At 37.3% G+C, this 14,697-nt stretch overlaps 2 protein-coding genes across 5 annotated transcripts; both read left to right on the top strand.

Annotated features, from left to right (window-relative positions):
• Positions 1-2,630: 2,630 nt before the first annotated feature.
• On the top strand, positions 2,631-5,565 carry si:ch211-276i12.4 (uncharacterized). Its single transcript, XM_053631785.1, has 4 exons — positions 2,631-2,735; positions 3,974-4,040; positions 4,420-4,521; positions 4,670-5,565. The coding sequence occupies exons 1-4, from the start codon at positions 2,653-2,655 to the stop codon at positions 5,369-5,371; spliced, it is 954 nt and encodes a 317-aa protein (XP_053487760.1). The 5' UTR covers positions 2,631-2,652; the 3' UTR covers positions 5,372-5,565.
• Positions 5,566-6,531: 966 nt separating this feature from the next.
• Positions 6,532-13,475, top strand: rom1b (retinal outer segment membrane protein 1b). 4 transcript variants are annotated; one of them, XR_008386658.1, is made up of 8 exons: positions 6,533-6,956; positions 7,368-7,518; positions 9,697-9,972; positions 10,538-10,692; positions 11,148-11,394; positions 12,031-12,168; positions 12,785-12,942; positions 13,039-13,475. XR_008386658.1 is itself a non-coding variant. In XM_053631902.1 (8 exons), the coding sequence occupies exons 4-8, from the start codon at positions 7,369-7,371 to the stop codon at positions 12,268-12,270; spliced, it is 1,068 nt and encodes a 355-aa protein (XP_053487877.1). In that variant the 5' UTR covers positions 6,536-6,571; positions 6,741-6,799; positions 6,875-6,956; position 7,368; the 3' UTR covers positions 12,271-12,651. The 4 variants fall into 4 exon arrangements, 2 of the variants coding, with proteins under 2 accessions (XP_053487878.1, XP_053487877.1); XR_008386657.1 differs by having other exon boundaries at positions 13,021-13,475; XM_053631902.1 differs by lacking the exons at positions 12,785-12,942; positions 13,039-13,475 and having other exon boundaries at positions 6,536-6,571; positions 6,741-6,799; positions 6,875-6,956; positions 12,031-12,651.
• The last annotated feature ends 1,222 nt before the right edge of the window (positions 13,476-14,697 follow it).

Raw genomic sequence — 14,697 nt, 5'->3', positions numbered from 1 at the left:
ATATGGCAAGACATAAGAGGGCTGTCTCATTTATTCAGCTGCCAAACAAGGGTATTTTGAAACATAAAGAGGAAGGGCAGAGGCATGGAAACTTCAGGAAAGCCAAGTCTATGGAAGCACTGTCCAATAAGAGACAAAGTACAGGTCCTCATAAGCAGAGTTCTGTGGGGGTGCTGAGGAATAACTTTGTAAAAGAAAAGCTTGAGTTTTCTGCCTTTCTGGATGAGATTACCAGGCAGGTTATCAGTCCTTCAAGACTCAGCTCTTACAGGAGTAATCTCAGCACTATACCAACATCTCACAAGTTGTCCCATGAAGACAGAAGACAGCATGCTAAAGCTTCCAACCAGGAACCAGCACATGTCCAGAAATGATCCAAACAGCACAGTGTCCAGCCTGTGAAATCTGACAAAGAAAAAGAAAGGACAGATTCCAATAAACATAGTTATAAGTGTCAAACTGGGAGCTCTTCAGATGCGCCACACCAGTATCAGCACCAATGCAGTCATGAGAAGCAACACTCCACTCCTGAAATGTATAGAGCCACACCACACAAACAGCACCATGGAAAATACAGCCAGCTCCTCAATGAAAGTACGACAACCAGTTCTGAGTCCATCCTGCAGGAGAAACACTATCAAGCTAAAGGCAAATTGGGTTATAATGGTGGTTATGGCATATGTAGAGAGCTTAATACTGAGCACAAAGTTGCATCTCTGCCTGCTGGACTGGGTATGGAATTCACAAAAAAATCTTCCACAGTGACTGGCTCTAACTTGGAGAATATCAACAAGCACAAATACATGGGTTACAGGAGACACTCCAAACAATCACAAAGGGTGAGTTTGAAAAATGATATATAGTATATATTATATTCTGCAGTATATTAATAAACATTACTTTGAATACTCTTTTATGTAAGAAAGAGAAAATATATAGTAGCATGTTAGCATATTGAAAGAGGGTACTGTAGTCAAAAAAGTTTGAGAACCATTGATCTATTACATGTTTGTCTATCTCTAAGCCTTTTTGATGTGAGATATGTAAATACAGGTATATGTGTAGGTATTTGATTTTGTAATTCCACACATTCCTCTTATCGTCTAAAATAATCTCAACCCCTATTTCTAGTACCCTTCTATATCCCTGTTTCTCTGACGTTAACATTTATGGCAGCAGGGTGTATTTTTTAAAAGCTTGAGATATTTGAAGAACTTGTGAACACGGACCAATTAATTATTACCAAATTATATATAAAAAGAGGTTCCACCGTCAAACTGTCCATATCTGTTCATTAGTCCGGATTCAGTGAGTCAGTATGAATCAATGAACTATCCAGAAGCACATGACTTTGAAAATCAATTTTCTGTTTTTTTTATCTTTCACCCCTCATGCTTCTGCCCTCCACGCCCAGGATTCAGTGAGTGGCATTGACAGAGCCGAGTGAGTGCTTTTTTACCCCCATCTGCTTTAGTATTTTGCTCTATTGATTTTCCTTATTCCGATATGTGTTTTGCATAGCCTATTCTGTATTCTGCCTGACGGCTAGTTGCAAACTTAATTGATCTTCATCTGCCATGCTTTCTGAGGCCAAAGTAGTTCGCCAGAAGTTTTGTAACACAGTCGATTATATGCAGGTTCACACAGACATGTTTACTGTTTTGTTATATCAAAGGTGCAAGGGTCCACTCACTGGTCACAGATTTGCAGTAACAAGGACTTAATGTAATCTACTAGAGACAATAATTTCAGAATAAGTCAGAATATAATCAAGTCTAATAATTTATTTAACCAGGTAGGGACACATCCAAATCCAACACTACTATTAATAATAAGAAGAAAGAATTACATTCAGCATTACATTACCAATCAAAATCAAGACATAATAATACAACATAAGAAAGTAAAAACTTGTATACCTGGTAGAGAAAAACTACACACAGTAATCGTGCAGGAGATCTGTCTACAGATTCCCCAAATCTTTGGCCAGCGCTTCCCTAATAACCAGATGCTCTGTGGGTCCTCCAAATGGTGTTGTTTGTGATTATAATTTGATGTCTGTGGAAGGATGTACCTTATTTACATAGAGGAGGTAATTTGAGTGAGGGACCCTGGGAGGGTATGCCTTTAACGGCATGCAATATTTTTATTCGAACTGCCGTTGAAGGAATGAGACTATATTTTCCAGACGCACCGAAACCTTTTGTATGATAGGAAACATGTATAGTCAACATCTTATTCACATTAAAACATGTTATGTAATGCATATAGACCTTGGGTGTGTTTAATGTGATCTTGACACAGAGAGAGAAGGTTGTGAGGAGAGAGGAGGAAGGAAGCAATATAGTGAGGATCTCCTAGTCTCCATTCAGCATGATGTGCTAATTCAGATGGAGATGCTAATTATGTGAGAGAGAGATCAAGTGTTCGTTTTCGTAGTAGTCCTTTGTCCTTAGAGAGTAGTTCTCTCTAGGTTCAGACATCTCGGTACCAGCCTTACAAAGGAAAGCAATTATCTCTAATAATAAATCCTTAGTAGCTTGGAATAAGAAAGAATCTGGTGTGTGGAATTTTGACCCTAACAAAACTCCCATGATGCCTTGCAGATTGCTGGAGCACTACAACAAGGACCTGCATGAGAATTTGTTGCAGATGGTGTCATGCATTGAAAGTATGGAGGCAGAGCTTCAGTGTACCAAGACAGAATTAAGCAGTGTTAGAGAGAAATGCAAAAGGTGAGTTTTGTGGGTCACAGGATTTCTATACATTAACAACAGCTGGATTCTATGATGTGGATAACATTGTAATTTTCTATTAATATTTTCCACCAGTAATCCTAAAGATGATAACACTATTAAACATACACAAAGAAGAAATATTAAGGATGAAAAAGGTTTTCAAAACAGGTTTTCAAATAATAATAGCAACAATAACAACAACAACAACAACAACAACAATAATCATCATCATCATCATCATCATCATCATCATCATCATCATCATCATCATCATCATCATCATAGTATAATAATGCATATACATTTTCTATAAAAACTAAAAATTTTAAATAGAATTTGTTGTAATAGATTTATGCCATTACAGACAATTAACAAAATTTACTGCAAAAGTTTGCTTTCTTGATGATATCATGCTGTGAAAAAGTAACTATATTTCTATCTCTAATACATTATAGCTACAAAAAAAATAGAATTCCACAAAGTTAATATATAAGTGAAAACCATACACCAAGACAGTAATCAAAAACATAAAGAAAAAACAACAACAACAAAAATAGTTTTGAATTACTAATTAGTAAAGAAGCAAGACAAAGTTTTGCTATGAACATCTCTGTCTCCACCCTGACATGACAATATCAGGGTTATAAGAAATAAATCAAGAAGAACACAGGCAAAGGAGGGGCTCAATATTATAAGATCATGTAAACCCTGTTCAGAGGATGTGAAAGAAGTTGGAAATACTTACTTTATAAACAATTATAACTACAAGGTGTGGAAATATAAACTGTTATTGAATATCTATATCACATTCAGGAAGGGACACAAACATTTACTCTGTTATTAACTTAAAATTTTTCATGATTAATCTCTTAATACACAATTTGCTCGTTTTTGTAAGTTTTATCATGAACATAATTTTACCATGTAATGTGGAAAATTGGATTAAATATCATTTGAACTTAAAAATAACATTGTATAATGCAGTACGCTAAACTGCAAAAATTATATCGCAGTGAAAATATCTTGAATATGGGAAAATGCATCTTATATTTCTTCTTACTGTATTGTTATAAATCAAATATTATGTTTTATGCCTGCTTTTACATATTTCAAGCTGTTCTTATTCTCTTGGCAGATCATTTAGCTTCTTTGCTAATATCAGTTTTGCAATGTACAGTAAAGTACACGTCTGGTTTAACCCTGATTTAATTTGGTAAACTCTTGTTCCCTCACAGGCTTCAGGAGAGCTACACAAGCTGTCAGCAGGCAAACAGTGTCCTGGAAGAAAAACTCCTGTCAATGGTGAGACACAAACACACAATTGTCTACAGAAAATAGAAACGCATTCTGTAATGTAGCCAGTGCCACAATTATACTATTACTACTACTACAACTACTACTATTGCTACTACTAATTATAACAATAACACAACTTTTAACATATATGCAATTATAAATGGATAACTCATCTAATTTGTTGGTTCTTTATAAATAAAAAATGTTTCGTGTTGGCAAATTGCTGTTGTATGTGAAGAACTTTGCGATGGGATGAAAATAATCAACCTCGAGTTGGTAACGCTCCTTCACTTTGCATCGGGCCATGCATGCAAGGAATATTCATGGATGTAATGCATACTCATGCTTATTTGCAGACTGAATAACACTTCTTTTGTTGTTCTAGGAGGAAAGCATGAAGCAGAAGGATCACTTACACAGGATATCAGAGCTGACCAAACAACTGGATACAGCAAAAAGTACAATCATCTCATTGGAAAACATTAATGTGAGCACAAACATAGGACAAGAGAATGGATTTGTTTAGCTAGTGTGTTGGTCAATATACAGATTATGATAAAACCCGAGTAATATCATTATTGTTCTTCATTATTGGTCACTGTTGATTTAAACATGCCCTTCTCATTCACTTTCAGATTCCCTTCTTGATTAAAGAGCTTTTGGACAAGCATTTTGACTCTGAAGATGCTGTGAAGAACATCTTATTCTCCTCCTCATCACGTGGTCAATTGGACACAGACAAATCAGATAGAACCTTAGGACTCAGGGATAACCAATCATCTGTGCGGAAAAGGGAAGATGGGGTTTCTGATTGGTTATTCCCTGGGCAAGGAGATTCAGCTGACAGGCAGGAGCATGTGGCAGCATTTTTGCCTTGGACAGAAAGTCAAGACCCCTGGGTTGGATTAGAGAAGACAGATGCAAGTGCCCTCCTGGAAATTCCAGGAGATTCCAACCTTCACTCTACTGCTGTAGATATAAACTCTACCATGTACAGGAAGATACCAGATGCAAAGGCCAAAGAGCATGTCCCCAGGGTCACAATGCAGCATTTAGGTTTAGAGACAGAAATACACTCCATCAGCATGCTGGCCCGTAGGCCTGGCGAAGTTCTATCTAATCAATACAGCCTAGAGGAGATAAAAGGATCAGGAGAACAGAGAACAGAGGGGTGTGCAGGAATTGCACAGAAGGAGCCTTATGACATTACCTATCTTACAGCGCAGAAGATGCTGGATAATTTTATAAGCCAAATTCCTTCCCAGTCAAAGGAGAGGCAGTCACAGAGAGATCGTGAGGTCGGGGACTGGACCAGAGGGCCTACAGAGGGGCTTTAGGCTGGTTTATATGATTGATTCATGTTGGCCAAATTATTGAGACTGGTTTGGGTTAGGAATATAATTGGAGAAATGCAGACAGGGATTTTGTGTGCTTGTTTTTCCATCTCATTAAAGACAATGTTCTTCTTCAGACAGGACCTTCAACTACTGATACATTAATTATTTCTTCATAGTACAAATTTTGTATCAGTTTTCTGGAAACTGATTTACTTTACAAATCAGGACTGAAAATGATTTTCAATTCAATTGAAGAAAACAAAAATTAAAATGTACAAAAAGAATTTGGGGTTGTTAAAGTATATGTTTTACTAGAGTTGATGGTAAACCTGATGGTGTCATGCTCTCCTTGTTCTGTGTTCTGTGAAAATATTTTATTTTTCTCCTTTCATTGTTTATTGCATGTCCAGTCGCTTTCCCTCTTTTCAACTAAAAAGAGAAATTGTATACTTACTTATTACTTATTTACTTACATATAAAGCTGTGTAAAAGGATCTAAAAGAAAAGGATAATAGTATAATAGTATACATTTTATTATATTTATTATTATGTATATTTATGTTATATATTTATATTATTATAATTAGTATAATTATAATTAGTATTAAATAGTAAAACACTTTGCCAATACTTGTCAATACTATGGCAATACATTACTCTTAATTTTTTTCCCTGCTTTCCTTTTTAGGTATGGTTCCTAGCAGAAACTCTTTAGGAGGCTAATAATTCTTAATTATTGGAGGAATCCCTGGGGAGCCCTTTTTATTTAAAGTGTAGGGTACTTTTGCCACTCACAGATATGTCATATTGGATCATTTTCCTCAATAAATAAATAACAAAATATAATGGTTTTGTGTCATTTGTTTAATTGGATTCTCTTTATCTACATTTAGGACTTGTGTGAAAATCTGACGATGTTTTAGGTCATATTTATGCAGAAATATCAGAAATATAGAAAATTCTAAAGGGTTCACAAACTTTCAAGCACCACTACACACACACACACACACACACACACACACACACACACACACACATATATATATATATATATATATATATATATATATATATATATATATATATATATATATATATATATATATATATATACATATAAAATTCTAAATTCTTATTGCGTGGCTGAGATTTTAGCACGCATAGCTGTGGTTATTCGTGTTATAGAATTCAGCTTCTCTTGTAATCTGTCTCTCTTACACACAGACAACTTTCTTCCTACTTTCTCCCTCATTGTTCCAATCTCCCCCTTCATCAATTCTACTTCTCTTCCTTTATTACCTCGCACAAGAATACCTCCTATCCAAAATGTACCTTGTTTATCTCTCCCTCCTTCTCTTTGTCTTTGCAGGTCAAGGGCAGGTTTGTTCAGAGGACAAGTGTCTGAATTGCTATTGGCTATTCTTATTGGTTAGTTTAATAGGATCAGCTCTGAACAGATGAGATTATGACACCCAAGGCATAATACTTTATATTATATTCCAGAGTCCTTGTCAAAATGGCTGCAGAACTATAGAAAGTGTGCTGTTTTCAGTCCCAAGTGAAGGACGCAAAACAATCTTTGAAGGTAATCATAAATCTTCTGCATCTTCTAAAAGAAATTAAATAGCTGAGTGAAGCTTCTGATTTATTAATTTATTTATTTTTACAACAAAGCTTGGATTAATGGATTAATAACGTTTACAAAAACAATTAGCAAAAAAAGGAATAATTGCTTTGAATTACCTGTTATACATAACTTTTTTTTACTTACAGTAGATTTAAGGATTACCCTTGAATCAGCCACTGGGGCAGATATTTATTCTTCAAAGCTCTAAATTGTCTATCTTGGCTTCTCTCCCATCTTCCCTGGAGTAGCCTCGATATTTGTAATTTAATTACAATAAATTCAGAGGACAATTTTAACTAAGAGTTTGCATTTATTTGTCTCACTTCCTCCAACTCATCCCTATTTCCCTCCACTCCTTCTTCTTTCTAGCATGGCACTTCTCAAGATCAAGTTTCCCTTCCAGAAGAGGGTACGTTTGGCCCAGGGTGTGTGGCTACTGTCATGGGTCGCCATGGTCTCTGGAGCCACCACCTTTGCCTTGGGAGTCTTCCTCAAGACTGAGCTTTTCCGCAGGGCTGAGGTACTAAGCTTTTATTAAAATGTGCAGAATATTAATATGTCCATGTTAGCTGTGTTTTATTAATGTAGTTGAGATTTATTTCAAGATTTCTGTTATAGAATATTTTTTCTCACTGGTCAAATGCATCCTAGGGCAAGATATGTAAAATGACTTAATGTTTTAAAAGGTTTATAATTTATTGTTTTCTGAAGGTGTATGTTTTACATTTTAAATGAGTCTTTCATGTTCTAGCAATATAAAAATAACTGACTTTTAGAATTAAAAAAGACATCACGTTTCCTGGAAATAGTGTTTAGATTCTCTAATGTAGCTTCGTAAGCTCTTTGCAGCAGTATAGGATAAAATTCTTGAGTCACAGGGCTCATAGCTAAGACTGTTCAAGGATACATGGCAAGTTTAGATCATCCACTTATTGCTTACTTATTGCAATTTTGACTTGTTGTGCATAAATTACTGAGGTTAAACAACAATCATCCCCATCTTTTAGTCAGCATTTTTATTAAACCAGAGGCAGGTTGTTCTTGTTTTTGTGTAGTACATTACAACAGGTTGGGCAATAAATTTCCAACCAAACTCAGTACAACATACTTGAAGTGAGAATTGATAGAGATGTGGTGCCATTTCAGGCAATAGAGTAGTTCAATACAACCAATTATATCAGGGCTTAATTCAAATGCTGTTGGCTGATCTGATTGGTCAGAAGATGTACATTAATTTTATATAAAAGCAGCTCCTGCAGTAGTTCTAGCTTTAACTTAAAAGAAAGTTTTGTATTAATGCACTCAATCTAATAGAGTACGACATGTACAGCGGATGCACCACATAATCTAAGCATAATAATAAACAGATTGTAAAAAATGTGTTATCGTTTAACAAAGAAAATGTATAGTCATGGATATGGTGAGATTTTCTGTAGTGAAACAGATATTTGACAGTCATTTATGGAAGGACTTTCAGGTGTCTGTTTTGTAATAGTCAGTAAGTTTCCCCCATGAGAAAGTCTTCAGGACTTTCTATTTTCTTGGTAACATGACAAGTTTTATTTATTTTTTGTCTTATTAATGTCGAGAGAGAGAAAAAAGGCTGCCAAGAGAATAACAGGAACTAGCTTGTCTCACACGTTGTTGTGCAATATTAAGTGTAGCTATAAACTGTTAAAAAAGAATGATGAGTTGTCCAACACTGCCGGGGTTGGGGGTTCGAATTCCACCTCTGCCCTGTGTGCACGGAGTTTGCATGTTCTCCCTGTGCTTCGGGGGTTTCCTCTTGGTACTCTGGTTTCCTCCCAGTCCAAAGACATGTGTTATAGGCTGACTGGCATTTCCAAATTGTCTGTAGTGTATGAATGGGTGTGCATCCTGGGTGTCCCCCGCCTTGTGCCCCATGTCTACTGGGATAGGCTACAGGCTCCCCACAACCCTGTGTAGGATAAGCGGTATGGAAAATGGATGGTTGGGTGGATAAATTGTAATTGCTGGCAAATTACTGTGGGATGAGAGGAATAAAATCATTGAAGAATAATGATTAAAGAATAATCAATTTCAGCATGGTAACAGTAACTCTGCTTTGCATCGTTGATTATTTTATAACAGCATGTCACCTCATGTTTGTTCCTTACATAGCATAGCAACCAGGTTTGTTGGGGAAGGGTTTGATTATGTTGGCAGGATGAACTTGGGGATTGGACAAATTGCATACTCATAATTCCTCATATTTATTATAAGGATCCCTAGCAGGATCTTGCTTATAATAGCATGGAACAAGAAATCAAAACCTCTGTCAACCTCACCAATGTAAAATACACCAATGCATTGGCGGCCATGATACTGACCTAGCCCTGTTCCTTTTTTCTTTGATTTGACCTTTCTTAGTAAAACCTAATATTACCAATATTTCTTGAATAGAATTAATGTATTCCAGAGTGTTCATAGTAGCGCTGTAAACTTTCTGTATAAAACTTTATCTTGTAGTCCAAAATTGTGATATCTTCTAATATTTAGCTTAAAAATGCATCTTGAGAGAGACAGTGATTAATGTCTGATTAATTAATTGTAATAATTTTATTTCACACTGTGCTTATGATTTTTAGGTGTCAAATCCACCGTATTATTGGTAGGTTTAAAGATCTGCTAAATCTACATTATTTATTGCACCTTTTGTTCTCACCTAACATCCTAGGTGATGTATAACAGTGACATCCATATCGTGCCCAATCTGCTCATAGTGGTAGGGCTGACATCTGTGGGCATCAACATCTGCGCTGGTAAAGTGTGTCAGGACTCGTTGGATGCTTCACGGTTTCCACGCTGGAAAAACATCCTCACTCCCTTCTTCAGCATCTCTCTCTTCTTTACATCTCTGTTGCTGGTTGGTATGATATTGAGCTACGCCCTGCAGCACAGCCTGGAGGAATCTCTCAAAGTGGGCTTAAAGAACGGCATTCGTTTCTATAAGGTGAAAGAATGCACTTGCACATGGATACAATGCACTTGCACTTTTTTTTTTACTCATAGTGAGTACTTACGTAAACCATCACTCTGTCATGGTATTGGTTAAATGGTAGTAATCATCATTGTATCATACTATGTTGACATAGGATAGGTCTTAAATGCTACTCCCCAGACTAATGCCAAGAATGTGTCCAGGTTATTGTCCAAGTGTGCATGTATTCTGACTAAAAACCATGTTATTCTGATTAAAAAACAAGTTTAAGGGGTAATGGCCATTTCACTGTGGTGTGATGTAAGATGACAGCTAATAACGAGGATGCACTCGAACAGTGAGCCAAAGAGAGTAAGCTCAACCATTAAAAAAAATTACAAATAAACATCATAAAGGAACTTATATTAAGCACTCAATAGCAATCAAAGGATTCGATGATCTACATATTAGTTTCATGTACTGATTAAATTCTAGACGAACAATCTCCATTAACTGTATTTTTTTAGTTCAAGACTAGGCTATGTTTCATGTTCATTGTGCACAAGCTGTAAGTGTGCAGTTGTAATCCATCACACAGGACACAGACACACCAGGCCGGTGCTTCCAGAAGGAGACCATTGACCAACTGCAGATAGAGTTCCAGTGCTGTGGGAACACCAACTACAGGGACTGGTTTGAAGTGCAGTGGGTCAACAACCGCTATCTGGACTTCACCTCTAAGGAAGTGAAAGAGTGAGTAAAACGCAGAGAAAATACATTCTTCATCCTTCCTCTTAGGACATTTTTAAGGAAGATGAGTTGAGGTGTGAAAATGAAATTAGCACCATGTGGTGTGAATTTGCTTTCTGTGTTTATTACAAGTCCTAGACTATTACTTTTAAATTAATGAATGGTTGGAAACTGCAGATCACATGTCTTAACACGGTTGATTTGCATTGATCATTACAAATCAATCATATGTGTATACAGAACCTTATGAGTGATCCAGGCAAATGACCTTGAACACCCAGTGACCCAAAAACAATCTGCTTATTTTTGTAGTAATACAAATGAGTTGTTTTAAATTTCCACACTTTCAATTCAAATTAATCAACATATAGTAGAAAACTGAAAAAAAGGAAAAGATTATGCTCATATATGAGCAAACTCCTTATTTTGTTTCCTGTGGTGCTTTGTCCCTTGTCTAGCCGCGTAAAGAGTAATGTGGATGGCCGTTACCTAGTGGACGGAGTCCCTTTCAGCTGCTGTAACCCAGCTTCCCCCAGACCCTGCATCCAGTACCACCTTTTAGACAACACAGCCCATCACAACTACGAGTACCAGAGTGAGGAGCTGAATCTGTATAACCGTGGCTGCCGTCAGGCTCTGGTTAACTACTACATGGGTCTGATGAACACGATTGGGCCTGGAGTACTTTCTGTATTTCTAGTTCAGGTACAGTGGATAAAGATTTTGTTTATAGGAATACACTATTATTTTTATAAACCTACTTACTATTCACCACAACTGTCGCAGATATGTGTCTATCATGGATAAGAATTTCACCACTTCTCTGTAATGAGCCAAGAAAGGAAAATCTGTTTATTTTAAACTTACTTATAATAGAGATCTAAGGGCAGTTGTCACCTCAAATACATGCATGGCATCCATACATAATCAGTTCACAACTGAGGCACTTCCATGTTGATGTTCTGTTCTCGAGCTACAGTTAGAGTTATGTAACAAATTATTTTTTATATAAACCTGTGTTTTGTTTGCAATTGTTTGATATTCATGAGAGCAGAGTATTTTTTGTGAATATTTGTAACGAACATCAAAAGATTAAACAATAAAGACAATTTTTCACAGCTTTCTTTGCTCATATTTACCAAGGGTGCCAATATTAGTGGAGGGCACTATATAAATTTCTTTTTTTCATCTTGAAACCAAGGGGATGCAAACTGTTGCATTGGTTCTGTAATGATAGTTCTAGTAAAACAATGTAAATGTATCATTTAAAAAATCACATTACAAGTCTTTTCAAAAAGTACATATACTCAGTGAGTTGCACTTTGTGCCTGTCCCCTCTAGATGACTGTGTTAATTGGCCTGCGCTACCTGAAGACCTCCATGGAAGCCGTAGAAGGCCAGGAGAATATGGAGATCGAGACGGAAGGTTACATCCTGGAGAAAGGTGTAAAGGAGACAGCCAAAGAGTTGAAAAATAAGGTGATGAAGTTGTTTCAGCAGGCTCAGGTGGAGGCTGCTCCTCCAGCAGCCGATCTAGAGGCAGCAGCATCAGCAGAGAAAGCAGACACGGCCTCCAGCTAAATGAAGTGACCTGTGGATTAATCAATGGAAAGAATTTATGACTTCTCTTAGATATTAATACATAATCCAGAGAAGGATAAAAACCTAAACAAAACCTTCTCCTACACTATATCTTTATCATCCATTTACCATTACAGTGTTGAAATTATATGATCAATTTAGACCATTAGCAACTTTAAACCCTGACAATATTCTTCTGATCTCCTTCTAATTTTACAATTACTGTAAAAATTCACATAACTGTGGAACTTAAAGGAAACTACATTGCATGCTGTTTGTAGACCATTGTTTCTGCTTTATGCATGGCTGTAAAGTTATCAGTATAGAGCAAATGCAAAAGATGCATGAGACAAATAAATATATGAGTTTGTATCTGCTTTGTGCTACTATTTGGTTGTTGTTTTTTTCAGTATATGAAACAGAATGAAATTTGAATATGCTACTAGTTATAAATGCTCACAACAATGATTCCTCCTCAGAAGGTTTTGACATGGTTGACATTCTTCTGGTTCAGTGGTAGGTAGCAGTGGTAGCTCAGAGGTGGAGGCATTGGGTTACTGATCAAATGGCCATGAGTTAAAATCCCAGCCGCATCAAGCTGCCACTGCTGGCTTCTTCAGCAAGGACCCAACAGTAGAAAGTTGCTTTGGATATAAATGTTGGGTAAATTAGGTAAATGTTCAGTTTGTTTTGCACTAATTGACTCTGTCAATGTTACTTTATTATGTAATGTATTTTGAATCCTCTTAGTGATTGCCTCCTCTTTAGAGACCAAAAGAGAGAGAGAGAGGGAGCGGGAGAGAGAGAGGATTTTAGGCCATCCATCCATCCATCCACGGTACCCTCTGTACCGCTTATCCTACACAGGGTCACGGGGAGCCTGGAGCCTATCCCAGGGAACTCGTGGCACAAGGTGGGGGACACCCTGGATGGGGTGCCAACCCATTGCAGGGCACAATCACACACACACACACTCACACACCCATTCACATACTACAGATGATTTAGAAATGCCAAGCAGCCTACAACACATGTCTTTGGACCGGAGGAAACCCCCGAAGCACAGGCAGAACAGGGAAACCCTCCGCACACGTTTATATATGCCAGTAGAATCTAATATAAAGGCTTGGCATGCCAGGCTGATATGTTGGCCTAGTCACATGTCCTGACTAATGAAAAAATATATTATGTATTTTATGATTACATTCTAAGTTGACGTTTTTGTTTTAAAGCACTAATGGGATTTAGTCATCTAAATATTATTGTGAATAGCAACTGCACCATATAGCTACATTTCACTCTGAAACTCTGAGAACAATATTTTGTGTCTCCACTACTTCTGTGTTGGCTTTAGTCTATGCTTCATCTCTGCTTAAAGCAACTGATGCAGCAACGTTTTTAGTCCTTTAGTCTTCTTCAGCTCGCTCATCTCCTCATCTCTTCAGATCAGATCCAAAGCTTCAACTTTCTTATTAATGCCACCATCAATGTTATCATGCTATATCTCAGCTCAGTGTTGTATACATAGCTACTTTGCATTGTGGAACTTTGAGTCTCCACAGTGTACTTCTACAATGGCTTTCTCATTAGTATGAACTCTACAGAACAGAAAAATGGTGATTGACAAAAGGAGCTCTTAGTGTTAGGTTTTAAGGAGCCGCTAATCCTCCTATTAAACACCACTAATTGTACTCGCAATGTCCCTGTGTGACGTCAGAGCAGCACATGCACAACTGCTAACTTCTCACAGGAATAACAAAAATCCAGCACCAACCAACAAATTAGCACATGAGTCACTAAGCACACCACAAATATTTCAATATGAAAATCCATCTATCCATTTTCCGTGCCGCTTATCCTATACAAGGTCACGAGAGAGCCTGGAACCTATCCCAGAGAACTCGGGGTACAAGGCAGGAGACACCCTAGATGGGGTTAAATCCCATTGCAGTGCACAATTGCACGCACATTCCCACACTACGGACAATTTGGATATGCAAATCAGCCTACAACTCTTTGGACTGGGGGAGGAAACCAGAGTTCCCAGAGGAAGCCCCTGAGTCATGCTCTGTGCACACAGGGTGGAGGTGAGATTCGAACCACCAACCGAATCCCAAGGTGCGAGACAAGCGTGCTAACCACTAAGCCACCGTGCCCTTGCAATATGAAAAAACCCTATTTTTCCACACGATGGCGCTGTCGAGTAAAGCTGGTCAACACTTCTCACTGTGAGAATACTATCCTCCTGACTGTGCAGTGCCGAGGAGTGAAATGTTAAGACATTCGCCGAATTTTCCACCTAGTGACATGAAAAGTACCTATGTGTTTTGAGGGTGTGCAACTTTCCTTTAAATGTTTGGCGTGGAACTTTCCTTTAAATGTTCACAATACACACACACACACACACACACACACACGGTGTTTTCT

This window comes from Ictalurus furcatus, chromosome 8, assembly GCF_023375685.1.
Source record: "Ictalurus furcatus strain D&B chromosome 8, Billie_1.0, whole genome shotgun sequence".
NCBI lineage: Eukaryota > Metazoa > Chordata > Actinopteri > Siluriformes > Ictaluridae > Ictalurus > Ictalurus furcatus.
This window is presented reverse-complemented; position numbering and strand designations above follow the sequence as displayed.